Raw genomic sequence first — 15,813 nt, 5'->3', positions numbered from 1 at the left:
TCAATAGAAAATGACGTATACAGGTATGATCAGCAAGTGCTGCAGTGCATTATATTAGGATGTTATGAACTAGACAGCCTGGCCATCACAGAATTATCAGCTAGTACATCTGTTATGGTCTTCTGCACAGGGCTCTGGACGCTCAGGGATGAAGACTAATAGCGAGCATTGTGAGGACCAGTGGTGACCAGGAGAGAGCATGGCATGAGGACTACAGTTCTACATAATCATCTTCTCATAAATATCAAAATGTAAAATGTGTGAAGGCAGTGCGACGTTACAGAGTAATACTGAGGAGTCATTACACCAAGACAGGGTTGAAGAAGTACTGAAATACCATCTCTGGATCCAGATAGTTCAAGCATCCACAGCTAATAAAATAATCATCCTTATTACTAGGAATATCAATAATAAATGTCCAATGCACACTCAAAGGCTCAGAGCAAAGCAATTCACTAGCAGATTGTGCGGTATTAAATGGTGTGAATCTGCTATCAAGCGGACCAGGTTAAAAATAGATTGTAAAATGTTAAAATCCTGCTAAAAGTTAATCGTAAAACTAGAAGCTTTGTTTGGTCTTCTTTATTGTTGTGTCTGTTTTTTTTATTTTTTGGTTTAACCTGCAGGTCTCACTGATGATTGTCCATGTGATTAAGTCTACTGCTGTATTACCTTGTCTCTTGAAACTTGTGTCACTTTCCACAACTGAAGGAGTGATTTGCTTACTATGGTCAACTTTGATTTATCACTTGCAAATTTTGTTTTTTGGCTTTTAAACTTGGACCATGTCCTATTGCAAGTTTGCTTGCGATTTGCGACAAACTGCATCGCAATAAAATTTGTGTGCAATTTGTTGTATTACTAAGTGCAATCTGACAAAGTTGTGCACACTTGTATATTGTTACAATTGAAAGCAACTACCAAACATACTGGTGTAGTTTTCAACAAAAGTGTAAAAAAAAGAAAAAAAAGCTTTAGAACGATGTTTTTAATGAAATACAATGTTACATCATTTTTATTTTATATGTTAAATGAAATTGTTTTTATGACCATTGTCATGAGTCATGTAAGCCATGTTCAACAGTCACAGGCTGTACCACTTATATTATCACTTATTCTGAAGAATTTATTCCATGTATAAGGTATCTACTTGTGTAAAGGATTCCATAGCAAACCCCAATTATTCAGTCTGATTTACCCATTTTTGGTTTAGTTTTGGTCTTTAAACACAGGAAACCGCAGGATGAAGCACGCAGTGATCATGTCAAGCACTGCCCTATCAGTGTGCACTTGGTTCTGCAATCATCCTATGAGGAGAATTCCATCAAGCAAGAGCAGGTTCGTCTACCTGCGGCAGAAACATCCCTGTATGGATGTTTCCAAGACTACTCAGCTCTCTGCGTCAGATAGCTACCATAATACATTACACGTTTATGCTTCACAAAGATCTGTTTTCATTTTTCCCTTTAAAAAACTAGAATTGAAAGGCCTCTAAACAGACATTCACAAATGTAAATGCCGCCAGACTATGAAAGAGTTAAGACTATTTGACATTGTATGTGAAGCTCAATAGCTTCTACTTGTGGTAAATGGTTCCTTTCACATGAGGGGGACAAAAAAGCTCTTCCTTTGAGCAATTTTTTTTTTTATCAGATCTAAACCTTTTTTGGTCAACCACTGAAACATCTAAATATATATTTGTGGATATTATTAGTAGCTACTGATTATAAAGAACCTGCATTGTAGGTTTAGTGTTTATTTAATATAACTGCTTGTGTCAGACAAGCCTGTAGGAACACACAAGGCAAATAAAAAAACAAAACAAAATCACACCACATTAAGTGTTTAAGAGCAGATAATGCACAGTTTTTGTCAGTAGTGGCATTCCCAGGTGAATTAAGCTGTGTCTATGTGTGGGAATATAGCCCTCCACCCCCGGCTTTACCAGGAACATCAGCATAAGCAGTAAAATATGCGCTGGAGAGGACTGCCAGCAGCACTACAAACATAAATCAGTCTGTTCCAGGTGCATCATGCCAATGCTGAGATACAGAGGAGTAATCAAAGACAGACTCCTAAACCGTTTAAAGCTGAGAGTGCCATGAAAACAGCATTGTAAAATTGCCAGTATCATTCAAAATGTTAGCAACATTATGGATAGCGCAAGATGCATAACATTACTCGGGTATATTGAACCACTCTTACCACACCTATCGTCTGCTGCCATCATGCTACTTTGCCACATCCTGTGATGTCACTTTTGGATTGGACCATGTATATTTGTTGACATTGGTGAGAAAAGTGCAGTAGTAAGTGTTAAAGGGATCAGAGGGGTTGAATCACTCATTCTTCTAGGTCTCTGTCAGTTATATGCCTATGGCATAAATAAATCAACCTTGGACATTCCTGCTTCTAAAAATAAAATACTCAATAATAAAAATAAAAACCACCACTATGTTTTTGGGTGTAACCTACCGTTCGCACTATGTCATGCCTGTGGATTTTAGAGCAAACATTAATAGCAGACTTTCCGTGAACAACTGCCAATGAATAGAAGATAATGTTGGATACAGATGCCAGGCACAATTATTTCCTAACATCTGCAAGAAGATAGAGGCCGTCTGTCTATCCATTGGACAAGCAGGACTGTGTATGTGGTCCCTAAGCAAACAGTGATGGTATATCCTAGTGCAAATGCTTTAATCCCCTGAGGAATACACAAAACACAGACTTCTTAAAAACTGTTGATGAAGAAAACGACTTAAATTGCTAGAATTCCTGCAAGTCTCCCAATAATATTAGACGGTTGTAGAAAATTTGCAAAGCTATCCATTTACAATTTTGTTTACAAAACTAGAACCTACATAAGTTGTTTTTTTTTTAAAAAAACAAGCTATTGTATATTTCTTTATAGTCATTAGCTCTGCAACTGGATTAAAAGACAAGGCACAGGTATCTAGCTTACTACAAAATCAACTCACAGTTCCACAATGTGACTTAACATGGGGTAAATATTAACAGATTTTTTCAATACAGAAAAAAGGAATGTGTTTACATTTCATTGTTCAGAAAAGAAAAGAAAAACGGCAACTTGTTAATCAAGAAAGAGAACTGGTTCATCAACTGCATGTAAGAAGCAGGACAGTCTTATTTTACTGAACACTGGCTATATCTACAGAACATCTACTTCTTTACTTTGATAAACTGATCATAAAATTTAATGTGACAAAACTACTTAGAATACATTAATAATTACTTTGTAATGGTTATGTAGCATAAAATATTCAGACAAAGCACAACTATATGAAACTGTAAAAGGAGGCATATTATTGAGATAGACTTCTAGCTCACTATTGGGAACACAGTTGAAGTAACTGCTTACAATGTGCTTCCACTTATTGATTATAAAGTTAAAATGAAGAGTGAATCATGATTTGCGTTGACAGCTCATTCAAAAGACAAATGCCCCAAACCAGGTAGTTAATGCACCTCAAAAATAACTGCTGCCCCCTACATTTGGGAATAATACATCCCAATGATCCCCCTTGTTCTTAAAAGATCCTTTTGTCCCAGATATTAAAATGACTGACTTCTGAAGGAATACAAGTTTTATCATTTGCAGATAAAGATTAGAGCTATGTCCACTACCTTACTCAATCATCGTCTCACAAATATAAGTTACAAATTTGTAAAGGCAGTGGGGAACTACAAGTAGTAGTGAGAAGTGCCATCACACTTAGGACTTCGTTTTGAAGAACTACTATAATAATGTCTCATTTCAACAGCTGTAACCAATGCGTCCAGCTGTCATTGCTGTTGCCATCTCAGTTCCTCCTCTGGTGGCAGCTGCAGTCTCCCAACAACTTCTGCAAATACGGAGAAGAACTGTCCTAGCTCAGTAGAGAGCATGATGCTACCGAGAAATACCCGGCACACAGCTACTCTGAGCTGGTTGAGAACTATAAGACAACACTAATTAAGCCTATGTGCTGTGTCTTCTCTACCAACCAGAAGAGAAAGGAGGTTCAGTGAAGATAAATGGTGAATGATAGTTCTACACTGACTAGTCCATCTTCCATGCCTCCACCTTCCATCCTCTCTCCTTATTCCAACCATGCCAGTTGTCAATAGTGGCATTCACATTGATGGCTGCTAATGCCTCACTACTGAAGCCACAGACACACCTTCCTCACCACCAGCTACAATGTACATTCTGCTAACTTGTATATCAAGTGTTCCCCGTACCTCCTAGACCAGTGTTGGGCAAGAGGAGGCATTGTCGTCAGATTTGTTTATAACATGTTTAAAATGAATATGGATATATTATTACAGACAGGTATCTTTTTTTATTATTAAAATGTATTGTTGTAACTTATTACTGAGATTAAAGTTACTGCGCTGCCCTTTTGAAGGTTAGAGGGCCACAACATGCCAGCTCTTGGTTTAGAGTGGGGCAAGATGAATGGTCAAAGTCAAATGTATGAAATGAAGGGTGAATGGAATCAGCTTGGTTTAAACACACACACAATTCCATTTTTCCTCTCCCTTAATGGTGGCACTCAGAAGCATCTAAGAACTTGCACTCCCTCTCCCCCCCTCCCCCCCCACACACTTGTAAAGTTGTTAAAATAAAAAATGGGCATTGTCTCTATAGAGCATATGTACCATGCAGGAAGAAAAATGCATATGGTAACAGCATGTTAGAGTAGCTGTATTTCTCTAGGTGCATCTTTGGACTTTCTTGCATTAAAAATAAAACACTAAACATCAGAAAACTTCAGATGAAAAAGGTATTTGTATAAAATGGAATAATTAACAAACAAAATACATTATTCTTTTGTTTCAGAGCAATTCTAAATCAACTAAACCTTTATCAGCATCTTATGAATGAAGCGCGGTCATTGTAACATCACACAAACCATTTCACCAAAAATAACAAATTTAGTTTTTCCATGAACATCCCACCAAATCAATAATTTCAATTATCTACAAAAAGATTATATCTATTGCCTTTTCTTTGCTTTCCTGGAAATCCAGAACTTGCAGGTAATGAGAACCAGTGTCGAAACAAACGCCAATTCAATGTGCACTGTGAACAAATAATGCCATCAGAATACAAACATGCAGTCTGGATGTCGAATCAACAAATATCCCAACATGTTGTGGAGGAATTAGGGACACTCAATGGCTAATTAGCACTCAGGCTTTTCATGTCAAATGTCAAAGTGGAGCTACAGAAAAATGGAACTATTATCAGGCTTATGGGAAAATAGAGGGAGAGAAAAGACAAGATGACTCCAATGACAAAGCCAGTAGAGTTTGGGACAAGGGGGGGGGGGGGGAAAGGGTCATCTTCAATCAAGCACCAGCTGAGCAAGATGTCTCAGCAGTACAGAAACATTATAAAACATTCTGTACCAAGAAAGGCAACTGAGAGGTGACCAGGTAACTGGCTTTTAGAGCTGCATAATGCCTTTTAATGTGTTGTAAAGAAAGTGTTTGTAAACTTGTCCTGAGGAGCATGAACAAGACACATTTTAATATTAAAAAACTTAAAGGGCAAGTTGAATGATAGTCACTTCACTAAATGAAGAAATGTATCCAGACAAAAATAAAATATAGATAACAAAGCTACAGTAATATACATTACAGAAAAACAAGTAGAGTTCAGGAACCAGAAGGCTCTTTTTATGGAGCCAAGAAAGATGTGCATGCATTGACCTCAATAGAAATGACTCCAGCAGTAATTTTAGGCGCACTGGCTACCTGGCTCCTGGGATTTATCCAGCCCAGCTCTACAGTATTGAAAGAGTGTTCATTAAGAACAGATTAAGTAGTTATAGCAATTATTTTCTGCTAGATTTCTATTAATAACTTCTCCATTATATTCGGAAAAATACTGCTACACTTACAGGCAAGTTAACAACAAACTGGAGGCAGAAAGGTAAAACAATGTTTAGCTATACAACAAGTCTCCTCCCTCCTCCACATTACACAGGTAGAGCCACCCATAAATAGAACATACTAAACTATACTGAGATTATATAGGTTTATGCAAATAGGAGGATTTGAATAGGTAAATGTTTTCTTTTCGTGCATGAAGTGGCTATTTATTCCACAATGTGAATTTCCCTTAATCACAACTATTCATTTTTCAGGTTTGCGGCCATTCACCATAATGTTATGTGACGAGCTCTCCGCTAGATACATACGGTCCATCTGGAAACCTGAATCAATATGAGATTATATTCTTTGTCGTTTCACTCCATTTTAATTAATTCTATTTTTATATCAAAGATGGACATTTATGAAAATTGGTTTGAAAGGAAAAGGCTGTCCACACCAAATACACGTTGTCTCTATTCAAATTCACATCCGATGGCTATGAGCGACCCCACCTTTCCTTGTGCACCAGTTTCTATCTTGTAAATGATCTGCCAAATGTTCTGTATGATTATTAAGGCTATCACACCTCACGACATATAAGTTAAACCAGTGAACAGCCAACCAGTACTGCTCATAATCAGCTCAGCTGTCTGGCCTCTCTTCTGTGTTATATTGATAAAGCCTGTCTTATAGAGGGAGTATACATGTGTTAAATAATGATAAATGTATGCCTTTCAGAATAGGTCACAAGGATTAATGTATCTACAAAAACAATAAAAATAAACTTTCAACCAGTTAAACTGGTTAAGCAATGATATTGATGTATTAACCAAGTTTTCCTCCTCTATAGCCCTAAATTATAAGTATTCGTGCTCGTTCGCATATATACACTGGGGAAAAAGAGTAGAACGCATGAGAACTTGCTCTAAATGCATTTTATTCCTGTGTTAATAAACATGTTTTCCATGTACTTATGATGCATTGTGCTGTCACCATAACAATCATTTGTACTGGTAGAGAACATTAACCAAGGAGAAATTAGCTGTGCCACTCAACCAATTTTAATGAAGTTTTAGGGTGTTAGTGGCTGAAAAGCGCAGTAATGGAGCAAGATGCTACAAGTTCTTAAACTATACTAATTAAGGGTTATAATAAACACTGAAGAAAAGTGCCTAAAAATGTACAGCTGGAGCTATGGACTTCAACGATTGGACACCTTACCTAGCTTCCAGAAAAGGTTACTTTTGAATTCCATATAATACTAAACACAAATACAATATCCTACAGTAAGTTTAGCTGTAAGTCAACCATCTGTGTTATATATTGTGTGATATAAAGAATGCTAGGACTTACTCGTACACTGTTACCACTTTTAATGCTTTGGCGACTTAAGTATAAAAGTGACCGTTGTATATAAAAATAAAATGTTTTAGTCCATAAAAGCTGACAGCAGTCTGGGATTTACAAAGTTATGACTCTTTGGCTTGTATTACCCACAATCCAATATGAAAGGTCTTATTTCATAAATGATTTAACAAGTTATTTAACAGAATGTGTTTCTGGGTCTCTCTCCCCCCCCCCCCCCCCCCCGTCAATTATGCAACATAATTTGTGAGCCATCCCTTCTTGGTCCCAGGACAATAGCAAACTGGCGCCTAGGAAACCACCTTAAAAAAAACACTTTAAAAAATGTTCTAACAAATCACTCAGACATACAAATTCCATTATAAAACATACCAAATAGACAGTGTTGAAAACCTACAAATCATATATGAAATAATTCTCAGTCTTCTACAATGATTCTGTGTGCAAGGAAAAAATAAGCTATATTAGACTAGCCATCTACAAGGCTGCTTCCCTTCTTTAGCCATCATTCTTCATCATCGCCATACTCTTGACCTAGACTCCACATTTTCCTGAGATATTTTAACAGCTACAAATATTTGAGAAAACTCAAAACATGTTTCAGATTACTAACCACAATATAACTTCATTATAAACATTATACTGCATCCAGCTCGATGCCTACAAACACCCAAAACACCAGTGTGCAAGGTGACAAAGTGCTTAGCTTTGCTGCCTGACACTGCTGGAGCCATGGGAGTTAGTTTCAAAGTGGAGTTTGTATGTTCTCTCCATGTTTGCGTGGGTTTCCACCAGGTGATCTGGTTTCCTTTCAAAGTTCAGAAACAGTTGTAGATGAATTAACTGCTGACAAAAATGGATCCTAGTATGTGTATTAGTGAGTTTAGATTGTAAACTCCAACAGAACAGGGTGGAGGCTGAGTCGAACCAACAAATATACTCTGTAAATCGCTGAGTAATACGATGGTGCTAAATAAAATAATAATAAGGTATTATTTGGGTGCAAAAAAAAAAATAACCTCCCAGAAAATATATATTCTCAGGAAAATCTTTTAATGCACAGTAAACATCCCAATAACCAACATCTCAGACGCATCCACTCCTCTGCTGCTGCCCAGCATCCCAGACGCATCCACTCCTCTGCTGCTGCCCAGCATTCCACATGCATCCACTCCTCTGCTGCTGCCCAGCATTCCACATGCATCCACTCCTCTGCTGCTGCCCAGCATTCCACATGCATCCACTCCTCTGCTGCTGCCCAGCATCCCACACGCATCCACTCCTCTGCTGCTGACCAGCATCCCACACGCATCCACTCCACTGCTGCTGACCAGCATCCCACACGCATCCACTCCACTGCTGCTGACCAGCATCCCAGATGCATCCACTCCTCTGCTGCTGCCCAGCATCCCACACGCATCCACTCCTCTGCTGCTGACCAGCATCCCACACGCATCCACTCCTCTGCTGCTGCCCAGCATCCCAGACGCATCCACTCTTCTGCTGCTGCTCAGCATCCCAGATGCATCCACTCCTCTGCTGCTGCCCAGCATCCCAGATACATCCACTCCTCTGCTGCTGCCCAGCATCCCAGATGCATCCACTCCTCTGCTGCTGCCCAGCATCCCAGATGCATCCACTCCTCTGCTGCTGCCCAGCATCCCAGACGCATCCACTCCTCTGCTGCTGCCCAGCATCCCAGACGCATCCACTCCTCTGCTGCTGCCCAGCATCCCAGACGCATCCATTCCTCTGCTGCTGCCCAGTATCCCAGACGCATCCATGCCATGCAACACTCCAATGTACAGCACCACACACACATCCATCCCTCTGCAGTACTCCAATGCCTGGCATCCCAGACACATCCATCCCTCTGCAACACTCCACTGCCTGGCATCCCAGACACATCCATCCCTCTGCAACACTCCAATGCCTGGCATCCAAGACACATCCATCCCTCTGCAACACTCCAATGCCTGGCATCCCAGACACATCCATCCCCTGCAACACTCCAATGCCTGGCATCCCAGACACATCCATCCCTCTGCAACACTCCAATGCCTGGCATCCCAGACACATCCATCCCCCTGCAACACTCCAATGCCTGGCATCCCAGACACATCCATCCCCCTGCAACACTCCAATGCCTGGCATCCTAGACACATCCATCCGTCTGCAACACTCCAATGCCTGGCATCCAAGACACATCCATCCCTCTGCAACACTCCAATGCCTGGCATCCCAGACACATCCATCCCTCTGCAACACTCCACTGCCTGGCATCCAAGACACATCCATCCCTCTGCAACACTCCAATGCCTGGCATCCAAGACACATCCATCCCTCTGCAACACTCCAATGCCTGGCATCCAAGACACATCCATCCCTCTGCAACACTCCAATGCCTGGCATCCAAGACACATCCATCCCTCTGCAACACTCCAATGCCTGGCATCCAAGACACATCCATCCCTCTGCAGTACTCCAATGCCTGGCACCCCTGACACACGGGTTCCTTAATAATAGCACTAAAGAGAAATTGATTCCAATAATAAAAAAAACCCTGCAATAATCACACATACTAGAACAATAAACAACTATAGCTATGAACAGTTCCATTAATAGGTAACATGAACATTAACAACCCAGCAGGAACACAACCCCAAGGTGAGTGGCACAATGCTCCCAGTCCCCCTTGTTAAGCTGAGGTCTGCAGAGAGTCTGGCCAGTAACCCGGCCCTAGGAGTGACAGTGTGCCCCCGGTACTCACAGAATGCCGGAGCAGGACGTGCACACGAAGGCCCCCGCCGTCATATTGGCGTAGGTAGGGCCGCGCTGGTCACAGTCGAAGCACTTGCGGTTGTGAGGGAGACTGGTCATCTCCCGCAGCAGTTTCAGGTGCTTCTCCTCCTGCTTCCGCTTGGCGCTGGCCGCCATGGTGTAAGCACCGGGCGCAGGCAACACACCGGGAGACACCGGGCGGCACCTAGCGAGCTCAGTCAGGGGCCAGTGACGTGTTCTGGGGGCGGAGCCGAGGGTGACGCGAGGAGAGGCGGGGCTTGGTGACGTAACGGGGCGAGCTCGGGATATGGGAGAAGCAGACTGCAGGCTGTGTAGCTGGAGAGTGGACGGGGTGGAATCATTCGTGAAGTGTTTGCGGTGTCACGGGGAAGAAAGAGGGCGGAATGAGAGTCCGCTGGTGGAACGTCACAGGGAGGGAGCCGGAAGTCGCGCAATAGGTTTCCGGATTCCTTCACTGGTTGCCTAGCAACGGAAGCGGGCTGAACATCTGCAGACATGTCAGCCCACATGTCAGCCTCTCCCAGGTCATCTGTGAGCCATTAGTACATGTCCCCGAGCACTGCTGCTCCAGGCAGTGCTCTACAGGGAATACAGTCTAATATTAAGACATGATTTATGTTAATGCTGATTATTGCAATTAGATCGCTTTCGACCAGTGTAACGGACTGTATAGTAACAATATGATGCACTTTTACGTTAACATTGTATTGGGGAAAGATTTTTTTGTAATAAAAACACACAGTGGGGCATATTCAATTAGGATTCCTGTCCGCAGTAAAAGTGCGCATTATTGCCAGTAATACGGTACCGCAATAACGCAGATTTTCGTACGCAACCCTATGGACTGCGAACGAAAATCCACGTTATTGCGGTACCGTGGATTAAGTTCGAGGCCGGTTCCGGCGCGATCCCGCGGACCAGAATCGTAATTGAATATGCCCCAATGAGGGAAGATTTGTATTCGCTATATCTACCCGATGACATTCGCTCTCAGAACACGAGGCTGAACTTAGCTTCTTATTCACTTCTTATTCATGCTGCAGCTTCTAATTCAGGAATGCCTCATTTTAAAGGATTAAATGAAATGGGATCACCGATTTCACATCAGATTAACACTAAAGCGTGTTCATTATACAAATTGCAATAGTTTTTAGCATTAGTATTGGGCATGAAATCAGGGGGGCAAAGTCACCATATTTTATCATCTTGAATAAGTAGCTGCAGTTGTGCAAGGGTTAAATGCAGTTGGGCCATCAATTTGATTGTGGGAACAACACAGGGTGGTCAGTTACATATAAAACACCTCTATTTTGCCTGGGCCAACACTGTTTTGGGCATGAAATCAGGTGTCAATATGGGACATAGGTGCAAATTGTTGAAAATACCACCATTCTCTTTTTCAATATTTTTATCTTGGTTAAATGGACACTTAACCTGTTTGAGACAAAGTATGAAATCTGTCTCATCTTTGAATCTGCCTCTAATGTGCAGTTCTGATTGACTTGTGTCCAGGGGGTAAATGTATCAAGGTCTGATTTTTTTTCAGCATTTTGAAATTGCGGCAAATCGTGGGTGATAACCCACGATTTTAGTCCTCAAGTCGCCAGATATATTAAACTGTGATTGTTACTCTGATCTTAAAAATCGCTGTCAGTTTGCTGCAATCTCAAACACTCCCAGATAATGGGCATCCAGATGAGCTATCCCATTAATTAAATAAAAGAGATTTTTTTTTAAATTTATTTTATTTTTTTTATTTTATTTTTATGTATCTCTTTCCACAGTTTGAAGGAGGGAGAAGGAGAGCAGCTTAAATTCTTCTGACTCCTTGAACTCCATCCAACTAAACCAAGTGGCCATGAAATCTGAATATTTGTCATTTGCAGAAAAGATAATATCCTCCATAGACATATAATACTCCACTCTATTGAGTCAGTCCTTAATCATGGGAGGGGATCGGGACCTCCAACATGTTGGTATAACCGCTCTGGCTGCATTATTTAAATGATTCAATAGCGATTTCTTGTATTTAGAAGTAGGAATGCTAGAGAGTGATAACAACCAAAAGCCCGGATCTCTAGGGACCTCATGCTTAACTATAACTTCAGAGAGTCTAATCAATTCATTCCAGAAGGACGAAATTCACAGACATTCCCACCATATGTGCATCAATGAGCCTGTAGCTCCGTTACATCTCAAACAAGTTGAGGACATCTGTGTATGAAATTTATGTAATGTTGAGAGGCATCTTTATCATCTGGTTAACAGTTTGTAATGTGTTTCAATAACTGAAACACTCAAGGAACAGCTGTGTGTATTCTGATAGATTTTGGGCCAAAAAGATTGTGAGATATATGGTGCTAAGTCATGCTCACAGGAGCCCGTGTAAGATGGTGCTGTCTGGAACAGGTCTTCTATTAAAATTCTATAAATCCCTGAAATAGTATGGGTGGGGGCGGTTTTAGATAAACATATGGGCCCAAAAAGAGTTGGGCTTCTGCCTAGTGATCCATATTGAACTAATGTATTGCATCACCTGAATGTATCTCCAGTACTCCTTGGAGGGTAGAGAGTAAACAGATTGGAGTTCAGGAGAGACCAGGAGGGAAGTCTGAGTTAAACATAATGGGGGATAAAGGAGATGAAAAAGCTGACACACTCCTCCATGAGCGGAGCTTATTCCACACCACTATGGTTGGGGCAATAGTGGGGTGGTTAATTTTAGGGATTTTAGACAGCCAAGGTAGAGCATTGAGTGGAATTCCACTAGAGTCACTTTCTACGTTCACCCACTGTTTAGCTTCGCCTCCTCTAGTCCACTCCAAAACTCTATTCAAATACACTTCCTGGAGATAACTCTGAAACATTGGCAACTGAACACCCCCTTGATGTTTTCATCTATACAGAATGGAATGCTTGAATCAGGGTTTCCTGCCCCCCCCCCCTCCTCCCAGACAAAACTACTAATTCATTCTTGAACATTGTTTAGGTATCTGGATCGGCAATGCTTGCATAATATATATAACCTTGGTTAATATGTTCATTTTTAAAATACTTATTCTACCGAACCATGAAAACCTGGAAGAGGCCAAGATCCCAATTCCCTTTTAATTTTGGACAGCAGGGGGGAAAAATTTAGGTGAAATAATTGGTCATTGGTTTTTGCAATGGAAACACCCAGATAACGAATATGTGAGGAATGTCATTTAAACGGGAAAGCCGTCTTAAGACCCGCAATCGTTTGCTCCGGAGCAGAAATATTAAATGCATTTGATTTAGAGTAATTTATTTTAAAATTAGAGAGATAATCGAACCTCTTGAGTTCGGACATCAAATTAGGAAGAGAGATGAACGGTTTGGTGAAAATAGCTAATAAATCATCTGCGAACAGAGCCAAACGATATTCTTTCTTTCCTACTTTAAGACCTGAGATATTTGGATTACATCTAACGGCCGTCGTCAAAGTCTCCATACATATAACAAAGATTAGTGGGGATAGAGGACAACCTTGGCGAGTGCCGTTAGAAAGATTCGGATAAAACACTGCTTATTCTAATTTTGGCTGATGGAGATCTGTATAAAGCTAAGATCTTATGCAAACAGGAGGGGCCGATCCCCATGTGCCCCAAAACCCCTCTCATAGAACACCAGTTCACCCTGTCAAACGCTTTCTTAGCGTCCATGGACAGGAGAACCGTGGGAGTCGAAGAGATAGAGAGTGAATGTATGAGATCTATAATTTTGGTTGTATTATCTCTTGCCTCTCTTCCGGGATAAACCCAACCTGATTATTAGAAATCAATTTGGGAAGAAGTGTCTTCAGCCGATTGGAAATTAATTTGGCAAATAGTTTGAAATCTATATTTAATAGGGAAATCAGGCGATAACTGGGACAAAGTAAAGGATCCTTCCCCTCCTTGGGAATGACCGTGATATGGGCTTCTAGTGACTGGGACGTAAAACCATTTACATTAGAAATTTCATTAAAGGCTTCTAAAAGGATGGGGAGAAATCATCCGGGCCAGGGCTTTTTCCTAGCGGAGATGATTTGATGGCCTCGGATAGTTCAGCGAGTGTAAAGGGAGAGTCTAGAAGTTTACTAGTCTTTTGTGAAATCTTGGGGAAGTGAATGTCCTATAGATATTTGTCTATATCTCTCTCCCTAGAGGCACAGGCGTCATCTGATGTTGAGGGCGAATATTGTATAGTTGGGAGTAATAGTTTCGAAACGCTCCAGCAATTTTTTGACTGTATAATTCACTACTCCTCAACTATCTTGAATAGACTGTATGTAAGTGAAAGATCTTTGGGCTCGTAAAGCTTTTGCTAAGAGGTGACCCATTCTATCACCCCATTGATAATATTTATTTTCGTAGCATCTCCAGGCTAATTTCATTCAATCGTTCAACAACTTGTTTAGAGCAGATTGTTTATTTTGTAGCTCTACCAGCGCTAAGAGAATGTTTGTGATTAGTTTCTAATTTTTTAATGTCTGAGAGAAGAGCGTCTCTATTGGCTACCTTCTGTTTCTTTAGGAATGTGCCTAATTCAATACATTTGCCACAAATGACACATTTGTGGGCCTCCCAAACCATCAGCTTAGAAGTCTCCCTGTTATCATTGGTGGAAATATACTCATCAAGACCACAGTTCAATTGGGACTCGCAGTACTTGTCCTGTAAAAGCAATTCGTTAAACTTCCTTGACCATTGTCTGGGAGGGGGAGGGGGGGGGGGCAGCCAGATTGATAGTCAAATAAATAGAGGTATGATCAGAATCTGTCATTTGACCTGTCCAGGAGTCATCTACCAGGTTAAGGCATCCTTGGTAAATGAACAGATAATCTATGTGTGAGTATGAAGAATGATGATATGAAAATAAAGTATAATCTCTGTCAGAAGGGTGGAAAATTCCCCATGTGTCGGCCAACTGGTGGTCATGGAGCTCCCTTTTAACCCTGCATTTGTCTTTGAGAGATGTCCTAGGAGAGCCTGAGGAAGAGTCAATCAGAGCCCAATTAAAATGTCCGCCTACCACTACCACCCCTTGTAGTTGATCTTCGATCCGGGATAAGGTTCTGTGGCCTGATTCATTAAGGATCTTAACTTAAGAAGCTTCTTATTTAAGTCTCCTGGACAAAACCATGGTACAATGCAAGGGGTGCAAATTAGTTTTCTGTTTTGCAAATAAGTTAAATACTGTCTGTTTTTTCATGTAGCACACAAATATCAACTTTAAATTTCAGTGTACAAATAAGCTATCAAGTATTTGTGTGCTACATGAAAAAACAGTCAGTATTGCATTGTAACATGGTTTTGTCCAGGAGACTTAAATAAGAAGCTTCTTAAGTTAAGATCCTTAATGAATTAGGCCCCTGGTTATAAAAGCAACCTGAGAACTGTTAGGATCTCCAACCAATTATTCACTCTTGTTAACATTTATCCTCCTAACTGTTTACCACCAGAACCCTGCCTTCCTCTATAAAAGATTTTGAGAGTTGTGTTAGTCTAAGGCATTTTGCAAACAGGATCGACACCCCCTTGTCTTAAGGAGTAATTACTAAAATTTCCTGTTGGGTAATGGCGATTACATTATTTAGGGGCTATAGCTTTTTTAAAGTGGGTTTCTTGTATAAATGCTACATCAACCCTGTCTATATGTCTATATGTAGTGTGTGTAAAAGGCATGATCTTTTTTGCGGAACATTTAAACCCCTAACATTAATGGAAATAAAGTTCAAGTTATCCATTGTTGAGACGT

The 15,813-nt window shown here is 40.7% G+C and overlaps 1 protein-coding gene across 7 annotated transcripts in view; it reads right to left on the bottom strand.

The window, feature by feature from the left end:
- The window catches only part of AGFG1 (ArfGAP with FG repeats 1), a 44,381-nt gene extending 33,927 nt beyond the window's left edge, over nucleotides 1–10,454 (bottom strand). For 2 of the 7 annotated variants that reach the window (XM_075201662.1, XM_075201663.1), the window contains exon 1: nucleotides 10,022–10,452. In XM_075201662.1, the coding sequence (XP_075057763.1) occupies nucleotides 10,022–10,188 (167 nt within the window). In that variant the 5' untranslated portion in view covers nucleotides 10,189–10,452. Of the gene's footprint in view, nucleotides 1–10,021 lie in introns of all 7 variants that reach the window. The other 5 variants (XM_075201664.1, XM_075201665.1, XM_075201660.1 and 2 more) reach the window with 4 other exon arrangements.
- Nucleotides 10,455–15,813: the final 5,359 nt, after the last annotated feature.

The sequence above is a fragment of the Mixophyes fleayi genome, chromosome 3, assembly GCF_038048845.1.
Source record: "Mixophyes fleayi isolate aMixFle1 chromosome 3, aMixFle1.hap1, whole genome shotgun sequence".
In the NCBI taxonomy this organism is placed as follows: Eukaryota; Metazoa; Chordata; class Amphibia; order Anura; family Limnodynastidae; genus Mixophyes; species Mixophyes fleayi.
This window is presented reverse-complemented; position numbering and strand designations above follow the sequence as displayed.